The 24,584-nt window shown below is 34.3% G+C and overlaps 1 protein-coding gene across 2 annotated transcripts; it reads left to right on the plus strand.

The window, feature by feature from the left end:
* Window positions 1–5,244: 5,244 nt before the first annotated feature.
* On the plus strand, window positions 5,245–19,930 carry LOC144356990 (uncharacterized). Of its 2 annotated transcripts, none has more exons than XM_085502395.1 (5): window positions 5,245–5,679; window positions 9,420–10,096; window positions 11,979–12,120; window positions 15,451–15,589; window positions 15,681–19,930. In XM_085502395.1, the coding sequence occupies exons 1-5, from the start codon at window positions 5,350–5,352 to the stop codon at window positions 15,791–15,793; spliced, it is 1,401 nt and encodes a 466-aa protein (XP_085358521.1). In that variant the 5' UTR covers window positions 5,245–5,349; the 3' UTR covers window positions 15,794–19,930. The 2 variants fall into 2 exon arrangements, with proteins under 2 accessions (XP_085358521.1, XP_077867660.1); XM_078011534.2 differs by having other exon boundaries at window positions 15,707–19,930.
* Window positions 19,931–24,584: the final 4,654 nt, after the last annotated feature.

Genomic DNA, 24,584 nt, shown 5'->3' on the forward strand with positions numbered 1-24,584 from the left:
TCTGAATTGATGTGTACGTCAAATCTTGTTCCACCAATATCTCGAGAACCACTGACTTGATTGGAATGCAATATGGTACAAAAACTTGATAATGAATGCTACTTTTTGGTGCAAAACCACATTTATCATCCTACAAGTACATTGAAACCTGCAACATAGTTTGAATGTCTTGTGAGAGTTGCTAATATTATGTGCATATCAATCAGCTAATTTGCATACCAATTACCTATTTTTAGATTGCTTATTTTTTTTATTAAAGGAATTCACATGAAAGTTGTAAGAAATACAATTAAAAATAGTCTGAGAAATCTTGCCATAGATGTCTCTTATAACTTGGTACATAGGTGTTTTGGATATTTTAGGGTAGAAATCAATGTATGGTCATGTGATCTAATTATTATGCATTACTAGTCTCTGGCAAGTTTGTGGTAAAAATAAGACAATAATATAGTAAATACAAGATTTCTTTATTTGTTCTTCATGCCCCCAATACCCTTAAAATGTAAAGTAGAAATCACAAGACTACTCAAATAATTTCCACATTTATAGTCATAAAAGAGAACAAAACAATGAATAATAAATAATTAAGTCTAAAATAAGTATGGTTGAAGCGGGAGGGTCATCATCTGCGTACGCGCGGGAATTGAGTCCCTAGCGACGATAACAACACGCGTTAGAAATGCAAAGGCTCATGGGTAGATGCTAGACGCTTGTTTGTAAACAATGACATGCTATGCATTAGGTTTAAGGTTGGTGAAAGTGCATCATTTGGATCTTCTCAGCCTCACTATGTTCCATTTTTGTTGCACCAGAGATCATGCCCTTCACCAGATGGCTTAGCATCAGGGATTTTGTATGCGCTGCCTGTTGTGACGCACATGACTATCGTCAAGTTGTTGCAACAGACTAGAACTTTCTTGTTTCAAACCTCCTCCAGTAAGCCAGCACCCTATCTGTCCACGAGGTGCCCCCAACTTTCTTCTTCCATCTGCTAAAAGCATCTCCTTATGCTGATCCCTTATCAACCAGTCACCCACTCTATCAACCTGATGTGCAGCCATGGTGATGGTACATTGACTATAAACGGCACTCATTGAACTGGACGCCACTATGAAAAGCCCTCGTCATTTACACCTGTGTTTTGTCAACAAGGCTTTTCTGGCAAACTTCCTGAAAGTCCTGATGCCATCATCAATAAGATGCTTAAGTTCTCCTCAAACCCTTCATTAATAATCTGCTTGAAGAAATCAAATTCTATTAAATGGTGCGTTTTCAACTGAATGGAGTACCAGTTACCTTGTTCCATAAAAGTGAAAACATGACAGATGTCAAACTTTATATCAAAAGTCCTGAACATTATAATTAACAACAGACAATCAAAATGAGAAATACACAATTTGTTTTTTATAAAAAAAAAACATTTTAAAATCATTGATAAATAAATATGTCAACAAAGCAGGTAAATTTCATCTATATGCTTGCTTTGTTGGTCTGCGCAAAGCTTTTCGTAGTGCTTGGCGAGAGGGCATGCTATACAAATTACTGAAAGCTGGAGTTATAGGAAAAGTGATAAGATCTATGTATTCTGTAACAAATGTGCAATCAAAACTACATGGATGCCACAATTCAATCTCATCGTCTTGTGGAGTGAAACAAGGGTGCAATTTAAAGCGGGGGAGTCGTCACCTGCGCATGCGTCAGATGGCCATTGCGTGTCACTGTTTACAAACAAGCGTCTAACCAAAAGTCTTTGCGTTTTTAGCGTGTGTTGTTATCGTAGCTTGGGACTCAATTCCCGCGCGTGCGCATGTGATGACCCTCCTACATTAAGCCCCCTTCTATTCAACATATTTATCAATGATCTTTCTAATAGTATTTTTTCTAATCCGGTTAGCTTAGAGAATAATTTTAACTGTTTATTATTTGCTGATGATACTGTGATAGTGTCAAATTCTAGTAATGGGCTTCAAACTAATCTTGATCATCGTAATAAATACTGTAACTAGTGGAAGTTACAAGGAAATGCAAAATAGAACAAGATCATTATATTTAAAGCGGGAGGGTCGTCACCTGCGCACGCGCGGGAATTTAGTCCCAAACGACAATAACAACACACGCTAAAAACGCAAAGGCTCATGGGTAGACGCTTGTTTCATAAACAACGACACGCTATGGCCATCTGATGCATGCGCAGGTGACGACTCCTCCGCTTTAATAAGCAGGGAAAATTTACTTATGGTAATTTTTATTTAGGGAACAATCAAATTCAGATTGTTGATTCATATATACTAGCAATTGAAAATTCAATGATGAAGGCACAACGGGCAATAGGGATTCTTCAACAGACACTAATTTACATAACCATTATTTATCAGTGAGTAATGCAATCCACATGTTTAAGAGATCTGTTGTGATCTTAATGTATGGATCTGAAATCTGTAATGTGATGTGCTTTCTTAGAACCCAGAGATGGAAACTGCTAGGTGCCAATTTATGAGATCAATCTCAATGCACAATGAAGAATTTCAAAGTTTGCCGAAGCAGATCATGTTTAAGGAAGTGTTGAGTTCATTGCCAACAGTCTGGGAGTCTTTATTTATAATATCTTATTTCATACTTATGCTAACTGTTGAACATGTTTTTGGTTTTATTTATTATTGTTGTTTGTGACAGTTTATGTTACTTTGTTCGTTTTTGACCATACATTATGTAATTTCGTCAACAAAAACGAAAACGGATTTTAAAAAAGGAAACCAGAGTTTGAAACGAAAATGGATTTTAAAAACGAAAATGGATTTTAAAAATCAGAACGGATTTTGAAAACGAAAATGGATTTTGGAAACGAAAAAATAGATTTTGAAAGCAAAAATTGATTTTAAAATTGAAATCAGATTTCAAAAATGAAATTTGATCTAAAAAATTGTTTTGTTTTTTTAAATAAAGACAGAACCCAGAAACAAAAATGGGCTTTAAAAATTTCAGAACGAAAATGGTTATTAAAAAAGGATTATAAATAAAAATGAATTTTAAATAATGGAAAATGGTTTTATAAAATGCCATGTTGTGAGCCACCTCGGTTGCCGTACTACAGCTTGAAGTAGGTGTCTCAAATTCTGACTACGTTCCCTACTGGCTCGTGTAACCTCAAGCACTCTTCAACTCAGTTTCAGTGCTAGAACTATGTTTTCTATCTTTATCCTTAGATTTCCATTTGTGATTTTTGAGTTTTTGAGAGATTAGACATTTAAGTAGACGTTGTTATGGGAGGAGGATTCCAAATTGGACAACCCATACATTGTTTGAGTACAGGAAATGTCAATAAAAATTAGGGACAAAATGTTCAGAATGCTTGGTTCTAACACAGTATTTTTAGACGGCCTACTTTTTGCAAAAAACAAATTTGACTCGGGGAAGGGGAATATAACTTGAGATAAAAACGCCGGATTCTCCGGATTACCGATTAATTGCACTCGAGGGTTTTATTCTAAGTGGGGTCCAATTCGATTAGCCCATTGAGTTTAATCCACAGCTCTCATATAGAGACTAGTAAATTAATGATGGATAGTCGTAATATAATGATGAATGGACATAAAACGGCCATTGTACATCATAGTATGACAAAGAAGGATATTTACAATTCTTTTATTACTCAATATGGCGCCGATACGCATGATCACGTGTGAGTGTGGTCTCTCGCTGCGTTCGTAAATTAAGTTTGGATGTATGGAATGATTCGCGCCTTTTCTCCGTGTAGCATAATTTCTGAACTCTCGTGTTGCATTTGTCGTTTGATATTTGTCATTGTGCCCACGGGTTTCCATTGTTTGAATGCATGTAGTATTCACAACGAACCAATTTATAATATAAAAAAAAAGATTTCACTGGCGCAGACAGAATTAAAATTAAATATCAGTATAGGGTTATTGTGTTTCTAAGTGACTGAAAAATACCAATCTGAATTACTGTTTCTGATTTTTTTCTAAATGAAACTAACGGGCTCACAATATCTCACCATACTCGTGGCTATGACTGACACAGAATTCAGATTTCCTGTGTTTATGTTGTTTTTTATATATATTGGGGGGGGGGGGTGTATCTAAGCACTTTTCATAAGACAACATTATTTAAATATAGTGAAATAAGATACCGACAATTTTAAGTTTAAAGGGCGGTGATCCTGTTCGATATGGGATTTGTGGCAACGTATACAACGCGTATAAAATAAATTGTTTACATGAATCTCGAACACACGATGCGCGACGACCATTTTAATTTCGTAGGTGCCTCCAAGAAACTGAACTCGTGCATACACTATACCTTGTGTGCTAGGTGAACTATTAATTTAAAATTACTGTATTTGTTTTATTTCAAAATTGAGAACAACTTTATTGAAAGTGTGCACCATGACACAAACCGATATATTTATCCAACCGATGTGACAGTTTATCATGTCTAATGAGTTTTTTTTTTACCAAAGTGCACACATTTAGTATGTCACCAATGTGTTGTCTTGTGATAGGAGGGCACTCTTAGTGTGCCGCCGTGGTGTGATTCTACTAATATTAGTGACATTCCATGGGTTACTCACTTTGTATGGGGTATGCGCCGCTGTTTTGCCCCCCATTTTTGAGATTTTATTTTCTTTTTTCGGCGGAAACGCTATTTTTTTTAGCCAAATGCGCCCTCAACGTCGAACATTTTGGGCACAGTTTTCAACTGGCCGTAAAGCATTCCCACCCAAAATCCAGGCAAGTACATCCCACCCGGAGTGACGACTCAATTACGGGAATATCGATATCGTCGCTTTTAAATTATCACATCTAGAGGTAATTCCCATTGTACTGGCTGGGGTGTTACTTTGTGTGCGTCTCTGGAGGCGTGTTCTTTGCGCCGATACCTGAGAGATTCTGTAGAGTTCTACATATATTCTTCCCTTGTTGTGCCTTGTTGTACTAGATTAACAAATTAGATACCAATCAGGCAAACAAAATGTTTTTTCTACTACACAACTATTGATTTTGATATACAATAAATAAATAAATAAATAAATAAATAAATAAATAAATAAATAAATAAATAAATAAATAAATAAATTAATAAATAAATAAATAAATAAATAAATAAATAAATAAATAAATAAATAAATAAATAAATTATAATGACCGTTTACCTTCGAACGAGTGTCACACGCGTGGTGACAACGAAATAATTACATATTGTAACATCTGTTTGCGCATTAGATGTGTTTTGTGAGAGTGCCGTGATGACGGGCAGCGACTCCGCACCTATCTAATGCGCCATCACGAATAACAGCCGACTCGTTCGTAAAACTGGTAAACACTGTTTCAAATGGCAGTTCTTCGTTTTTGTCGCCTTTCCCGTTTTCTGTATGCCGTTCTAGTGTTTGGGGCGTTTGTAGCTTACTTCGAGGTGGATGTACTGACCGAAAAATTGAACGAAGTATTCGAACTAAAACCAATCGCACAGCATGGTGATCATCGAGACGTGAAAGATCTTGAGGTCACCACGAACGTCGAGCGTGGGTTGGAACACGTCGATATTACCAAGGAACTCGAGGAGGCGATCTCTAACACTACAGTCGCGGCAAAGCAAATAAATGACAAAACGGACACCGTGTCAGATGGTGCGTCAGCAATTAATGATTCCATAGCTGTTAAGGTAAAACAATTAATTGTTCATGTACGTACGAATACTGATCGGAGATAAAACAAACAAAAATCGTGCGCAGGAGTACGATTTATAGTTAACAACGGTGCACTAAAAAAAAAAAATCGGGCAATTTGTGGATTACGGACCCGTAATAATTGCTGTGAATATTTTATAAACATATCGTCAAAAGTGCATTTTTAAGTTCTGATTTGAACTAACTCCATTAATAAAACACTTAATAATGTAATAGATGTTCATTTATAAAAGGAGTTATGCTTATACCGCGATGCTCGAATAGTACCATTATTCTTCACTATTATAGCTATGTATTTACCGTGCTTTGGAGATAATCCGCACATCAGGTGCGGCATCAAATTATCATGAGTTATGCAGTGTATTTATCCAGAGGATGTGAATAATTTTACAAACCAATTTGAGCACTTTTAATATATAAATAATGAATAAATAATAAAAACATTGAGGGTGTTGATTTAGCTGCCAATTGAGAACGTTTCGTTTGTTTGATACATTTTTGTAGTGGTACTTAAAATAAACTCATTACTAATACAAATACACCAAATAAATATCCGAAATTGACAACACCACTGACAAGTATATCCAAGCTCCGCCAACGGTCAGCTTTTGCAATTAAACTGCACACAATCCTGTCGTGTCAGGTTTCATCGAATAACGAAATACATTAACTAATAAATACGCATTATTATAGTAGAATGTTCACGTCGCTAGGTATAATATTTGTATGTTTTTTTCTTGGTACAACTATGTTTCGCTGACTGAAAAATGCGCTAAATTAAAACCCAGTGAATATGTAAAAGTTTAGCATAGAACACATTATTCAAATGATAAAACCGTGAATTTAAAACCTACTGAATATGCCTGAAATGGTAAATCAGCGAAATTTAAACCCAGTGAAAATAAGCCATTTTACAGTAGTATGTAGTAACCTTAGTGGCACATTTGGTTAGGACATTTATTTACAAAATGGCGACCTGAACACGTCGCCATACACACATAATAAATCAAAAGAGTAAAATACCACAGAATAATGTATATTTCCACATGCATTATTCATTGTTTTTTTTACTTCTCCAAAAAAAACTCAAACTCAGGGACATTTATACTTGGCATTTTGTAGAGCCAATCCGTAAAATGGTCAACATATAATCGTGATTGAACTATCATTTTAACGATTACGACGACTTATAAACATCTGTCGTTGTTCGGCGGTGACGGCAGTCGTCAGGCAGTTGGCGGATAACGACACGTTTTAATTCGACAAGCATAATCCCCACCACTTGTGAAACAAGATGTATGACAACAGTACTTTTTATTTCCCCTTTTTTGCCATTTCAAATTTAATCATGAAAATCTTTCGTTTCCCGAACGCGACTACCCTGAACCCCATTGCAAAGTTAATTATTTATTTAAAATAATTCATTACGTAAACCACGTAAGCACCTACATATCCGTTATTATACTGCGTACTCCAGGGGCATTAATGACATATATATTTCCCCTGAAATCGAAGTTCTGCATCTGACCCCACGAAAACAGCCAATGGTACTGTGACCAATTATTAACATAGACTCAAGACATGATCTTTGTTTCAAATATGTCCAATTATATTTTGAAAGAAATTGACTACGACTGTAGTGCTAAAACGAGTATCATATTCAATATCGGTTTCTTATTCATGTTCATGAACATGATATTATTTTAAGGTGGAAGCGTACTCATAAATTCAAATACCCAGAATGTACCTATTTTCCAATAAATTGCACTTGCGGGCAATATAAGAATATTGACCTAATTTTTTTAATTTATTTAACACTTTATTTAAAGAGGGTAGGCCAATATACAATAAAGTAATTTTCATTGGGCCCTCTGTAGGGACAAAAAATACAATATAACACTATAGGCTTGAGCCATTTACAACAAATTTTTCACTAAGATAAATTTTGTAAGTTTTCTTAAAAATGACTAAAGAGGCTGAATTTCTGATATGGAATGGCAAGTTATTCCATAGGGTTACCCCTCTATACTAAAACGTCCTCTGACCCATGGATGTTTTCCATTTAGTAATGCGTAAATTATTTTTAAGAGAGGAACGTGTACTATACTTGTGGGTTTGGGAGATAGGACTGAACATTTCACTTATATATAAAGGCGCCAAGCCATTGGTTGCCATATACATTACGATACCTAGAAAATATGAAATTCTGTAATCGATAGGCAAGATACTATGTTTTTTGAACAGTTCAAACGACGATTGGCTAAAGTTGTCAGAGGAAATCACACGAACTGCCTTTTCTGAAGCTTATACACCCGACATAAATTTGATTGACTTGTATTGCCCCATACTATACAGCAATAGTCCAATAAGAACTGAATAAATGAAAAATACAATGTTCTTCTGACGGAATTAGGTAAGAAGCTACGAACTCTCATAAGAACACCAATTCTTTGGCTAAGCTTTTTACAAAGCATATCAACATGATGATCCCATGATAGAGTTTTATCTAAAACCACCCCGAGCGACTTTTCGAAACTGACTGTTTTAATTATTTCACTATTGAAGTTAACCAAAAAATCTTCACCAATATTATTATAAAAATAAAAGTTGGGGGTTACCAGCTTAATTTTCATGAAAATGCTGGTTGTATTTTAGTGTATAGTTGCCATTTTGGCAGTATTATAGAGCTTTTACCATAGGTTCCTATGGAAAATATTATGTCAAATTGTATACCGATGGGATAGGCTGGAAAAATAATATATTGTTAATGATGGGCTACTTTTTTTTCCTGAATTATTTAAAAAAACTGGGGTTTAAAAAAATGCCCCAAAAAATTAGTCAATTATATGGAGTTGTTCTAAAAATAACGACAATTGCTTCATGATTTTATTTACCAGTATTTAACCAATGAATATTGTCATGCGATTTATGACCAACTTTGTTATTAATTATGAGTAGGCTTCTACCTTAAATAACCTTTTATTTTAGGTTAATCACAGACCCTCTTCTCAGACGCTGTATCACACTCGAGGCAAACCTAAAAAAAAGTTATTAAAAAATACACAAAACCTACAGTATGTGGTCTACATATAAGGACGACGTCTAGAGAAAAACTGCTTATCAGACACGCGCTATTGTATGAGTTTGGCAGGAGTCCCATGTAATCTTAAAGTAATTTTGGCAATTCCTTCGTGTGTGTTTCGTGCTTTTTAGAGTAACTGAAAGGTATGATGTTTACGAAAAAAAAACACATATTTCATGTACATATAAATTTTACATTCAGGCCAATAATTTGGTATAAATAAACCGGATGTTACAATATTTAACGGGTATTGACCCACATTTAAATAACAGACCATTTACTTTCACTTCACTACGAGATCGAGCGTTATGCGTTAAATCGAACGTAAAAACGAGACAAACAAACTAAGTGACACAGTAGCGTCAACACGTCGCTTGGTATTCGACAAACGCGAAAGTATTGTTGGCGCATCTCCTCGCTTAATAATGTGCTCTCATACTGATGGTCAATTTGGACGAAGTAAAGATATCGCAACGTCATATCCCCATCTGAAACATCGGTATTTTGACGTTGTATAGAAAACTTAAAATCAAATTCGATTTTCGATTTGTGGGACACACGCTCGGTCTGCGGCTTTCACACAATATGTGAGATCTCGCAGTTATCGGAAATTACCTATTTTTTTTATTTTAGATTGATGAAGAAAATGGAAAACAGTCTCAGATTGAACCTCACAATCGTACTACTAGTGAAAAAAGGTACCTATTTCCATTGGACTGTGACAATAACGGACCGAGTGTTCATCACCTAGCATTTCGTGAAGCAATGTTCTTTGCAATACAACTAAACAGAAGTCTTGTTGAATTAAATTTCGGTACACATTGGACAACTGATGTAGAATTCAGAGGTCCACGATATATGAACCAGACTTTTGACGTGGATTTAATGAAAGAAATAATAGACTTGGTTACACTTGATGACTTCAAGAAGAACTGCAACAGCACTATCGACAAGGTACTGTTCAATCCAAAGCACATCGAAGATGGGGCTTTAGTGAAACCATACGCCTGGGGCCATGGTCGACTGCAAGACTATTATGGTATTCGAATACCGAATGACTCATATATTCCAAAAACAAATGCAGAAGCACAGGCAATGTTTGATTCTTCTCCGAGTACGCGCTGCCTAGGGTTGTACATCAAACCAGGTTTGGCTTGGGAAGTACCAAGAACGGAAGAACGTGCCAAACTTGTCAACCTTCATTTTCAGAAACCAGTCCGAATCAGAAAAATGGCAGAAGACGTGACGAGAAAACTGTGTGATGGGAAGCCATACATGGCTGTACACTGGAGAAACAAATCAGCAGAAGAGTAAGTGATTGTATATGTTCCTGTGGATTAGACTCTGCATAATAATTGATTGTATTGATGTGGATGGATTGAGTTTCAGTTGAGTATGATTGGCTGGCTACACTGTGCAGAGTAATCGAGTGCTTGTGAGTTTTAAAGAGTTATTGATTTTATATGTGTCAGTAGGTTAGGGTTTACAGAGTAATCGAGCTGTGGGTGTGAATGAGTAAGACCAGAGTTTCACTAAGTTTCACCAGATTAACAATTGCAATTGTGCTGATGGCAAGGGCTTGCAGGGTATTTGATTGCTGTTGGTTAAGTTTCACAGGATTGAGCAATTGTATACAAATGCTAGAGTAAGAATTTACAGAGTAATTGATTGTATCGCCATGGTGGGTTAGGTTTTGTTGAGTAATCCATTGAATATGTGCTGGTGGGTTGAGGTTTCCAGAGTGATTGTATAGGAACCAATGGGTTAGAATTTGCAAAGTTATTGATTGCAGAGGAGTAAGATTTGAAGGTAATATTTTGCGTAGGTACCATAGGATTTGCAGAATAATTGCATATGAGGGTTAGAATCTAAAGATTATTGATTGCATATATTCTAGTGGGTTAGAGTTTGCAGAGTATTTGTTTGCATAGTTGGTGGTTAAGTTTCACAGGATTAGCAATTGTTAATACATGCTAGAGTAAGAATTTACAGAGTAATTGATTGTATCGCCATGGTGGGTTAGGTTTTGTTGAGTAATCCATTGAATATGTGCTGGTGGGTTGAGGTTTCCAGAGTGATTGTACAGGAACCAATGGGTTAGAATTTGCAAAGTTATTGATTGCAGAGGAGTAAGATTTGAAGGTAATATTTTGCGTAGGTACCATAGGATTTGCAGAATAATTGCATATGAGGGTTAGAATCTAAAGATTATTGATTGCATATATTCTAGTGGGTTAGAGTTTGCAGAGTATTTGTTTGCATAGTTGGTGGTTAAGTTTCACAGGATTAGCAATTGTTAATACATGCTAGAGTAAGAATTTACAGAGTAATTGATTGTATCGCCATGGTGGGTTAGGTTTTGTTGAGTAATCCATTGAATATGTGCTGGTGGGTTGAGGTTTCCAGAGTGATTGTACAGGAACCAATGGGTTAGAATTTGCAAAGTTATTGATTGCAGAGGAGTAAGATTTGAAGGTAATATTTTGCATAGGTACCATGGGATTCGCAGAATAATTGCATATGAGGGTTAGAATCTACAGATTATTGATTGCATATATTCTAGTGGATTAGAGTTTGCAGAGTATTTGTTTGCATAGTTGGTGGGTAAATATTTGCAAAGTAATTGCTAATATAGGTTATGATGAATCAATGTTTGCAGAGTAAATATTTTTTCTGGGTTAAAAGTTTCAGAATACCTGTGTGTGAGAATAAAAAAACGTTATGACAATCAATTGATTGTACAGTTGCTGTGGTTCGTGCAGCAAATGATTGTTGAGATGTTGGTGAAATTGATTGGTGGTACCAATCTTTAGCTCATTATCTTGATGCAAAAAACGTTTAGTCTCACCGCTTCCATGAAGTGTATTGTTTTCAAGCATGCGTAATATACAATGTAGGCGCCTCACATATTGTTGAAAGTATTGAGCACTGGGTCAACTGTTAAAAACAGTGTTATGCATAACCAATACTTTATTATCGCCCACTGATAAATTGTGCAATCTAAAAAACACAAAATTTTGTAGTGTAAGAATTATATGGTATACCCTCTGTCGCCTGTGAGATTTGTGTTTGGCAATAAATGCTGTAATATAAATAGGACCAGTTTATCTTTATTGATGCTCACCTGTAAGCGCCAAGCACAATCAGTGCTGGGATGAAGTTAACAATAGCCCTTTCTATTTGTATACACAGTTGCAATCGTGCTAAGACTAAATCATGTCCCATCGCTAAAGACGTAGCTCTCACGGCGAAATCTGCAGCAATTGACATAAGAAATTTTATGCAGAATAACAGTTTGTTTTGCATCTACGTGGCTCTACCTCCTTACTCAAAGGTAAGAAATTAATATTCACAGTGGATGAACGCAAATAAAAACGCTCATCATGTATGCTCGTTGCTGAAATCTACAACATATATACAGTAGTTTTAGAAACGCTCTTCAAGTAATAGATATGGGCACAACATTATCACGCGTGTATACACGCATTGGATAGACCGGGATTCTGATTCACGCGATGTTCTGTCCGATAACATCAGCTATTCATGTCCGCAGTTGACTCACGAAGCCGCCGACTTGTGTTTATTATAAGCCGCAATGAATACAACTTGTTTTAAAGATTTTGTGGTGTGATAACTGTGTGACAACTGATCGACTAACTACGAACGCGACAAGAAATTTTATGATGAATCCACTGTTATGATAAACCCAGACAAAAATAACAATACTGTACAACTGAAATATTATTTTAATTAATGTACACATTCATCGTGCAGATAATACTAGGTTGATGTTTCCAAGTCGCCGTAATCGTTAAAATTATAGTTGAATCACGATTATATGTTGACCATTTTACCGATTGGCTCTACAAAATATGTATTTCAGTAGAATTTATACACGAACAAATAAACAGATCTCGTCACTCAAACGTGCCAAGCGTCACACACGCCTTTTAAGGGGAGGGGGTATTATTACTGCATATAATACTAGGTTGATTGTATGTCAGTATAATTTATACACGAATTAGCGTCACACGCGTTTTTAAATAGGAAGGGCGTATTTCCTCTTTAAACTTTTCCAGTAATCGGATTATATACAACTGTAAACCCTGTTTATCTGTAATTTGCATCTCAATTAGGAAGTTATAAGCATATATTTTATTCAAGGATATTACTCAGATGAATTCAAATTTAAAAGTGCACACAATACAAACAACGCAGAATAGCCTTGGTTAGTTAAATTAGTTAAATAAATAGTATATGAATATTTGTTCAATAAATATTATATGTATGTGACTTTGAAAGTAATATGTTAATTTCATAATATTGGCCACTGGCCAAAACGTACAATATTAATATCATGAAATAGACAATAGGTAAGGGATCACGCTATATACAACACTAAATAGTTAGAAACGTGTCTTGGTTTTTAAAATGCGAGGTGAACAAATGCATTCATTCAAACAATTTCAATTCAACTTATTAGCTTGACATGTCAAATTTCACTTGATAACAATCAGTACGGTAATATAACGAGATACACTGACCAAGTAGTACATGGAAGGGGGACAAATAAGACAAAAATGGTATTTGTCTTTAGTAGGATTTTTCACACAGTTGAGAGTATTTTCCCGTTTTCTTCGCATTAAATATGTTGGCCTGCTGAAAAAGTAGTTTTAATCTTTAACATTGGTCTAGTTTTAAGTACTTGTTGATTTTTCCTTCCCAACATTAAAAATCTATGCCGCTCGATCTTTGTTTGAATAATTCAAGGATTGTCGATTCGCAACCAACTCTTCGATTAGGCCTCACATAAGCAAATAACGTTAATTTTAAATTGCGAGCCCAACATAATTGTTTGCTCGGTGTAGTTGAAATTTGTAGCACTCAATAACGTAGCGATCGTTTAAAATCTAGCGCCCCCTACAGCAAAGTTTATAGCATTATATGGAATTATAAGGGCGTAATCACGAAACGTTTTTTTATTTAATGTCAACATTCTTTATTCCGTCAAATCCCCATATTTTGGATCCATACATTACAATCGGACAATTGCAAAGTTTTCATACAAAAATAGTTATAATGGTTTCAACTAATACCTCATTAAATTTGAAGTTTGCCGAAAATAAAGCCTTAAAAGTTTGTGGTCTGTGCTCTGTACCATTCGCCTCTCTATAAAACCACTTTTCTGTTGTATGAATCTTACTGCCTTTTCTTGGAAACCATAACTTTCGTCTTATTTTTGTTGACTGAAAATGTCAATCTATTGCAATATTTTTTTTTTAATTTGAAGGGCTGGAAACCTATAACACTGCTACTAAACATAGCCATACAATATGAAAAAGAACTATAATATAATATACTGTAAAAGGATTAATTATTCACTGGGTTTTAATTTTGCTTATTTCGCAGACTGGAAAATGCGCTAAATTAAAACCCAGTGAATATGTAAAATTTAGCATAGAACACATTGTCTAAATGATAAAACCGTGAATTTAAAACCCACTGAATATGCCTGAAATGGTAAATCAGTGAAATTTAAACCAAGTGAAAATTAGTCATTTTAGAGTATTATAATATGAAAACCCGGAAACTTGTCTGTTGCCCGAATCGGTAAAAATAAAATAGCATAGGTGCCTGAGCCCCACAAAAATATTGAAAACAATCTGTCACCCCCTTGCATTCTAGTTCCATGATTTGATAACAATACAAACTTTATCCCCCCCCCCCCCGATGCCAGTTTTGTATATCTTATATAAAACAATAGAGGGCGGTAAACGCGATCAAAATCTTTTTCATATTTCACATAATTGATACGCAATACATTCTCCCAGAAATTGATAAATAACTTTCAATGATTATTCGAATTAATGTGACCAGCGAAATAGCCTAGACGAAAACAAACCTGCTCGTTGACCATTAGAGAATTCAATTCAGTCCACTTTTTTATTGTATTACATAAAATAGGAATGGACATTTTTGTCAATTAAGATATATACCATGGTTTCATTCCCTTCCATTTGCAATCTTTTTTATTCAATGAACAAATCACTGATGTATCCAATTAATGTGTAACACAACCATCTTTATCATCTTTAGCGTTAACAACAAATCATTAAATTCAACCGATATGTGACCGAGAATATTAGGGCAACCCCCCCCAAAAAAAACAGCTATATAATTTAATAATCCAGATAATAAAAATATTAATGAACAAGAAGATATTTCAAATGGTCAAATGGTTCAGCACCCCCATAATTAATATAATTGAACTGTCAATTAACACATTGTATCAGAGCTTCCTTAGTTCTTATGACACAGTTTAACTAACACTGGGTGCCAAACAAATCCATGATATTTCCTGAAAAGGGTCAACCATCGTGCAGTATTTTTGACGCCATTAATTTTTCCAGCCAACAATTTAGCGCAACATTTTCATGTGTTTCTGCATGATCATCTAGTCACGCAGATCTGCTAAATGGTCAGCCATTTCAAATGCGATGCAGTGTAAATAACTAAACATTCAATTATAATAATGTACAGATAAGACATCGCGAACAAATAGCACTTTTCACACTCTTCCAGTCACCTTCATCATTTCAAATGGCTGACTTGTAATATGCGTTTATCACATATACTTACAATATTCATTTGTCCTTTTCAATAGGACATGTTAACTATACTACGAGATGCTAAAGTTCCAGGAGTGAAAGGTTTTGATGACATTTCGACAAATCAATATCCAGAAATTGCCAAATTGAAAGACCCATACGAAATATCACTGTTGGAACAGGAAATCTGTACACGTAAGTGATTATTTTATAATTAATTAATTAATTAATTAATTAATTTATTTATTTATTTATTTATTAGACTAATCCTAACTTTAATGTACAGTTGTATTTTTCCGTTCACGTTCACAGAATCCAAAGCCTTTCTTGGTACGAAGTTTTCGGCGTGGACAAGAATGGCGCGTCTTTATAGAGATGGGTTGGGAAAACCCACTTTAACTTTAAATGATTTTGTAACTTGGAAGGCAAGTACTGTTTCATTGAAATGAAAAATAAAAAATGAACTTCGTGCGACTCACAATGCTGCAGTTGGTGTATTTCATGCATGCTACGTTCGTATGTAATACCGCCCTGTAATAGCGACAATTGTTAAGTATTTGCATACTTTATGTACAAAATGAAAATGCAAGAATTAAATAATCGAATTGACTTTGATAAATTGTTTTATAATGAAAACCAACAAGATTCTATCATTAAGATTGCTCTGGATTTTGATTATCTACTTTGTTTCAAAACATTGTTGTTTACCGACAGATTTTGTCTACGGGCTAGACATATTTACGCATAGGAATAATGTAAATACGTCTAGACTGTAGACACAAGTCTGTGAGTGGTTTTCACAGTAAATTTATTGACTAGTTGATTTTTATCATGTAGAATTATTAGTAGCCAATCCTATTTTTCATAAAGAACTAACTGCTCATTTTATAAAATACTACAGATGATTTATATTACGTGTAATTATTTTTTTTGAAATATGGAATTACCCACGTAAAAATACGAATTATATATAATACATTTAATATTGCTTGTGGGTTTTTTTGGTTTGACCTCTCCTAAGTGTTATTCTTTGCTGGGTGCCCACTTCCGGTCGTCTTTTTACAAAACGAAACACGCTATGGTGCTATATTTAACACGTTGACATTATTCGGTGTGTCTTCCTTTCACCAATTTTCAAATATTACACACATAACCTAGTAATACCATGTATGTATGAGAACGAATTTATCCTGGTAACACAGTATGTGCGGGAACACATCCTTCTTAACAACACTGTGCATGGGAGCACATATTTCACATATTCATATTGGGGTCAAAACTATCCTGGTAGTGTTATGTGTATATGGGGTCGCGCTTATCCTAGTATCACCACACATATGCATATTCTTCCAAGCACGAATACCTCAAACTGTTGGATATAAACTGAGACACGCAACAGGGCATTCTTGACATCATTTCTTGTATTTACACCCCATCAGAACGGGACACAATTGGACTATTTTTAAAGTAAGGACTTTCCACCAAAACAACGCAGTAGATGGAACCCTCACATCATGTTGAAATGAATGTGTTCTACAATTAGTACACGGCGGGTGTGGGTATGTATATGAGGAGACTAAACCTAGCACCAGCTGTCATAAATCATCGAACTGGACATTGTCATATACAACACATTGTCACGTATCAATTCGTTTTTGTCTAATATGTATGTATACAAATTGTACAAATCATATATTGCATATTGTAAGAAATTATTGTCAATAGTATACGTTAGTTACGATGTGACGTGGATTAAATGAATTAGACATTTATGATTATGTACGAAAGAAAGTACGGAAAAAGCAAAACGAAATATTGAAATCAGAGAAAAATATACATGTTTTAATCATCGGGTTTAAAGTGGATTTATTTATTGGGTGCAGACTGGTTTTCATTGGGCACTGATGGGATTTGTTGTCACCTTGTTATTTGTGTCGACACGTTGTTACATTGATAATAACCTTGACCACTGTGATAAGCGTTTGATTGAGTTAAATTAATTGCAAATCTACAACACTCAGAAGTGGGATGAACTGTATAAATATACTCATAAGCGATGCGAAAGTTGAGGGAATATTTTTGTCTATCTTTTTGTTATGCATTGGACAATAATACTCGGTTAACCCTCGATGTTGCATCTATTAGCAACAGGTACATGGACTCTTTGCTTCAATAAATTATAATTGTATTATAAATTTAAAAAACGACATGTTGTACATGGGTAATAACCAATTGCTTATAACGTACCAATCTCTGCTCAATTTCATACATTTTCATTGTGATAATATGTTTGTACTGACAACTAGTGAAATTGTAATAAAGCTATGTATAGGGAGATTAGACACTGCATCTATAAAACTGTAATCACATAAGACAGCGAATATAACGAAAACATAGTAACTGGAAAGATTTTTTGTATCTATATGATATAATATATGTATCTATAATATTAACGCTTTAACTTTGTTAATGTATTTGTAACAAATGCAAAACGTTCAATTATACAAATTGTACATTTGTATTTAAAATTGTAATTAACGGTGAACGGGATTTACAGTTCTCATACAGGTATATACGTAGTGTTACATCAGAATCAATGATGATTTCTAAAAACACATATGAGGGTATCCAGATTTCCACCAAGAAGTCACACAAACTGTCAATTCACTCATGTAATAAATGTTCCCCATCCGTGTAATACAATTCGTAAACGTAATGACTAATAATGTAATAAGTTTTCACCATCCATGTAATACAATTCGTAAACGTAATGACCACACATGCAATAAGTGTTCAGCATCAATGTAATACAATTCGTGAACGTAATGACTACACATGTAATAAGTGTTCACCATCAATGTAATACAATTCGTAAACGTAATGATTACACATGTAATAAGTGTTCACCATCCATATAATACAATTCGTAAACGTAATGACTACAAATGCAATAAGTGTTTACCATCCATGTAATACAATTCGTAAACGTAATGACTACAAATGTGATAAGTTTTCACCATCAATGTAATACAATTCGTAAACGTAATGACTACAAATGTAATAAGTGTTCACCATCCATGCAATACAATTCGTAAACGTAATGACCACACATGTAATAAGTGTTCAGCATCAATGTAATACAATTCGTGAACGTAATGACTACACATGTAATAAGTGTTCACCATCCATGTAATACAATTCGTAAACGTAATGACTACACATGTAATAAGTGTTCAGCATCAATGTAATACAATTTGTGAACGTAATGACTACAAATGTAATAAGTTTTCACCATCCATGTAATACAATTCGTAAACGTAATGACTACAAATGTAATAAGTGTTTACCATCCATGTAATACAATTCGTAAACGCAATGACTACAAATGTAATAAGTGTTTACCATCCATGGAATACAATTCGTAAACGTAATGACTACAAATGTAATAAGTGTTCACCATCCATGCAATACAATTCGTAAACGTAATGACCACACATGTAATAAGTGTTCAGCATCAATGTAATACAATTCGTGAATGTAATGACCTCACATGTAATAAGTGTTTACCATCAATGTAATACAATATGCAAACATAATAATTATCTCTGGAAGCTTCCTGCAATCAACATTTCTAATGTATTTACATGTATGGTTCAGATTTAGACTGTTTACCTGTGTTGCCGCCTTTTTTATAACCTTTGACCCCATAACTAGGACTAATTACTCGTTGCTATGACAATGTAATCTTTCACTTTGAGTTGAACAAATCACAGTTCTGTATTGTACTTTGAGAACATTATGGACATACTTCAAGTATGTTTGAGGGAGTAGTTCTTGTTTTGACTTCTGGCGTATTAAATAAATGAAACCTCATGGACCTCATATTCTGCTACTCTACACAACACAACACAACACAACGTAACCCAAATCTCTCCCACCACAATAACTACATGTACAAATGTATTAAATATTCCCATTCATGTAATACAATTCGTAAACGTAATAACCACACAACCATACAATAACTTCAATCAGACACAGATGTAAAAGACTGTTATATGAAATGTACATTTTAACTTTTAATTCTTGTGTATAATGTTTAAGAATTGACTGTTTACAATTGAAAATAAAAATACGAAAAAATCTATTGTTAAAATATAGTTTGGATTATGTTCAGATACATGCTGTAATTTCTGCCATTATCGTAGGGTTTGGTCGCGGGTGGTGATTGGGGATGTACTCAGACCCCAAAAGCAATTAAGGTTCTACATCCTACTTTTCGAACATTGGGGATAATAAATCTACTTTATGTCAAAAATGTGTGTGTGTGTGGGGGGGGGGTCTTTAGTTTTACATTTTAATTAGCGTTGCTGGTATTCTACTTGTTGAATGCAACAGGGCATCAAAGTTCAAAGTTGTTTCTGATTTTGATTTTATCAAATCACAGCCCCTATAGTGATTGATCATATGGCCTCGTTCCTTTTATACGCTCTGATACAATCTGTTGAAATAAAATATTTTATTTTCTTCTTTCTATTTTAATTGTGTATTTCATTCTTTATTTTTATACATTTTGTTTTATTTTAATTTAATATTAATACGCTGATTGAGTTGATGAACGCAAAAGCCCACAAGGTAGTAAAAAATACAAAATAATACATAATATGTACGTAATACAAAAGAAGGACAGATGTTTACATTACCGTGAAACAATATAGCAAAACATTGAATAAAATATGTATGAAATAAAAATAAGTACACTTGCAAATAAGTATATATTATTATTATTATTATTTTATTTCCATTTCTCTAAAGAAATATACCCCACTAACCTGGGGGAACAGGTTACAATGCGAAAGTTACAGGCGTGACTTTAATTGCCTCAATAAATTAAAGTATTATATATATATATATACACACATACACACACATATACAACTCATCTATTGGAGGACTCACACTAAAAAATCATATCTAATCTGAAAAGCTGTGTATACAAATCTTGCAATAAATTGGATGATTTCATGGTTATTCTGAGAAAAAAATATATGTAAGTTTACGGATAGGCGAAAGGAACTCGAATTGTGGTTCAATGCGGTTAATTCGATCAAAAAGCGGTTTTTGAATATGGTTATATGCTGGACAAACTACCAGAAAGTGAGTTTCATCTTCAACAGCATCTATACATATTTGGCAGGTTCTATTTTCCACTGGAGTTCCATAATATCTACCGGTCTCAATGTGTAACTTATGATTAGATCACCGAAGTTTAGTTAAAGCTTGTTTGTACACGGGAACACGAACGATATCCAAACAATTATCATAAAAAATATTTGTTGTAAATTGGCGAAACGTTCGTAACTTATTTCTACTGTTTGGGGATCTGCGAACATCGTCAAATAAAGCATCTTTCCAAATTTTGAAATAACAATCTCTCTCTTTCTTTCCAATTAACAACGTTGTTTCATCGGTAATTTGGGAGATAAACCTATTCTCCCAAACAGTATGCAGATTGTTTTTAATTAATAATTTCTTAATAGCTAAAGCAAAACATGGCTTTCCTATCTGTGCCATTTTTTTCAGACTCTCTATAGGCTTTGTAAACGAGTCGATTAGTCGATTACATTTTCAGAATACGTTTCCAAAATTTAATACGGATTAGATTTCTGCAAATACTAAGCGGATATCGTCCGAGTTCACCCATAACTGCACTGTTGGTTGTATTTTGCCCCACACCTAATATATATTTACACCACTTTAACTGAACATCTTCAATTGGTTTACAATACCGATTTCCTATAACTGCCGCTCCATAGTTTAAAATTCGTTTAATTTTCGAGTCAAATATTTTTTGAAGTAATTTTGGTGAAATTTCGTTACCAATTCCTTTCCTGACCGCGTACGCTGCCTTTGAAGCTTTTCCGGCCAAAATTGCACATGCCAACTTAAATGAACCATTTTCGGCAAAGACAACGCCTAGATATGTATAATTTACAACAATATCAATTTGATTTCCAAATAATTTAAAATCCAAGTTATCGTCATCACAGTCAACAATATCCTTATTGAAAATAATAATTTCAGTTTTAGTGGTGTTTACAAACATTTTCCACGTATAACAATAAAATTGAAATTTGGCAAGTAACGACTGTAAACCCGAAGCACTATCAGATACAATAACGGCGTCGTCGGCATACATAAGACATGTTAGTGGATAATCATCCAATTCAACACCATTAAATGGTGCTTTATTCAAAGGCATTTCTAAATCGTTTAGAAAAAATGCAAATAAAATTGGGCTTAATATGCCCCCTTGTTGTACCCCAATCTCAGATGTAAATGTTTTTGTGTAACCATGCGGTAATTTTACACAATATTTAACCACACTGTACATACTCTGCAAAAGATTGACCATTTTACAACTAAAGCCTACTCTAACAAGTTTTAAAAATAAACTAGCTCGGTCAACATAGTAAAATGCTTTTTTATAGTCTACAAAACAAACGTATAATCTCTTTCTAGCGGCTCTATATTTCTCATATATGCCTAGTAACGGTCGTTAGGGTACAGGTAGATAAATGTTCTTATACTGGGTAGATCACGCCCCAAACACATTCTAGACGGAGATTGCGATCAGTTAGATATATTATAATATATCATTCATTATATTGTTTAAAAATTAAAGTATATATTTTATCCTAAATTGTCCTTACATTCAAGTTGTTTCAAACGTACAATAGTATATCGTACTCGGATTTAATTTTTTATTTAATTTTATACATTAAATGGCGGCATAAATTCGATCTGATAATATAGAGACGGTTGGGATTTCGTGTTCACCCCTCGTTTACGCAATTTATATTTATTTTCAAGAATTTTTCATCGGAATCGCAACAGACTGCCAGCAAGTCTAGTAGTTGCTGTAATTGTTGAAATAGACGGTACATCGCAAACGAGTTTTTAAAAAAACAAATATGCATGCAATAAAAAGGGTCACGTGGTCAGAAATTGTCGTTCAACGGAACCACGACAAAGTTTAAACGCATAAGACTCACTACAAAATATGAGATCACGGGGCTTTAATTTACAATTTAACTTACCAGATTATAAATATTTTATCAACAAGTAATTTTCGCGATAATTATATAACATTCAAATTATGTAATATTAACATATCAGTAATTTAAATAAATGACTGTCTTTAAATCAATATGACATTTACCTCCCCCCCCTCCCCCCGACACAACAAAGCTGAAACTGCATTCGTTTCGAAAGTGAAATCGCCGGACAAAACATGAAAATGAAGCGTAATGATGATCAAAGGTCACAGGAAAGCAATTTCAAAGTAGGAGATATAGTTTACATACATCCCCCTAAACTTAAAAAGGTCTGGGTCATTTAAATTATATTCGAAAAAATCGTTAGTATTCTTTGGCATCAAAAGTTTAATACAAGGAAAACACACAAATGAATGTTTGTTCTATTAGCAATTGATTAAATGTTTAGTGGGGTATCCAATACAAATAAATCAAAATTTGACACTCAACAACATATATATGTTTCAAATATGTTTTTAACATTTCTCTGCCAGTTCCAACCGACTTAATCAAAAACAAAAAAAATCCACTTTTACAAGAACACAACGACTAACAGATAGCGTAAACAAATACAGCCAAATGTCAAGACTCTGCAACAATATAAAATTTGTGACCATATGCATAGTATGCAAAATGTGGTTGACCTAGGAAAATCCCCCAACTAAACTACTGAGGGCTACACCGTATTCTATTCAATAATAGACTAATTAAGTAATGATTAATCTGATGATTCACTATATTCAAATATATTTAGCATGCCAATTACTAATATAGCACTGCAATATATATCTACTTCACAGAATAAAACAAAGCAAAAAGACAAGCTTTCAGCTGTTGACATGGTAGGACATGAACGTAAAGATAACGTCGGTTTGTAACTAAAACCGGGAAAAAACATTCAGTCTTCAGAATTCATTTTACTTTATTACTAGCACGTATTCTGCTGTTAATTGTATTTTTTCCGACCGTTTTGCGATTGTAGTTACTAGATTAAACGCAGCATTTACAGTTCATTCAAAGTTCAAAGTTGCGTTGGGATTACCTTGATACAGTGTAACAATATCGGCGGGGGTGATCTCTTACCAGTGCGCAACGTAGCCAAAATAAAAAGCATGATCATTTGAACACTACTATCACAAGACTGGTAGGAGGTGGCGAAAGTATTCAAAAATCATTTTTTTTGCTGCTGAGACAATTAGAGACAGTATGACTTGCCTGCCAATTTAAACAAAATTGGCCAAGACAAAAGAAATCCATTAAAAAGTTAAAAAGCCATTACTAGTGAAAAGTTACTCAAACTTTGAGGTCAATCTTTTTGGGTAATGAAAAAAAAACATCAAAAAAAAAAAAAAAAAAAAAATACACCCACACTCAGTCTGAGTAGAATGATCTATGTCCGGTGTGTTTAATCCTAAATACATAGGAGGAGATACATTTGCCGAGAAGCTATTCAGTTTTATGTCAACGGTGGGCCAGAATTTTTTTTTTTACAGATTTTAGCTACTGAAAAAAACTCACAGAATAATTAATACGTGAAGACACCGGAATCCTAGGGACCGGATCGCCAAAAGTGATTTTTAGGACAATTCTAGCGGAGCGGATCGCCAATATCATTACTCACATGACTGTCGTCATCGTCATCGGTTAATTAGTTGAAAATCTTTTGCGGATATGCGGATAGTTCAACCCCCTTTTCGAACCACTCGCGAGGTTGGTCATTATAATATGACCCCTCGTCACTGAGTCGCAGATTTTTCTTTGCCTCGTCTGTCATCGGCGTCTCCGCTTTCTTTCTGTTCCTTGTCATTGCATTAGTAAAATTGTGTTAGTAAACAGAATATTGGCTTTAAAAGATTTAAAAGGAAGTGGCGCAAAGTTATGATCCTATTTTTCCGACGAAGTCTGACAACAATGCTGACAATGGACGTTAGATAAACATGCATACAGATAAGGTGTTATCATTTAAACCGCTCCAAAGTTAAACATTGTGTAAATATTCACGAAACGGCAGTTTGGGTTATGTGTGTTAGCTTTTAAAACACTATTTCGATCTTTTGAAAAGTTGGAGTGATGTATCAAGGTCTAAAGTAACC

Source organism: Saccoglossus kowalevskii, chromosome 8 (assembly GCF_978046115.1).
Source record: "Saccoglossus kowalevskii chromosome 8, keSacKowa6.1, whole genome shotgun sequence".
In the NCBI taxonomy this organism is placed as follows: Eukaryota; Metazoa; Hemichordata; class Enteropneusta; family Harrimaniidae; genus Saccoglossus; species Saccoglossus kowalevskii.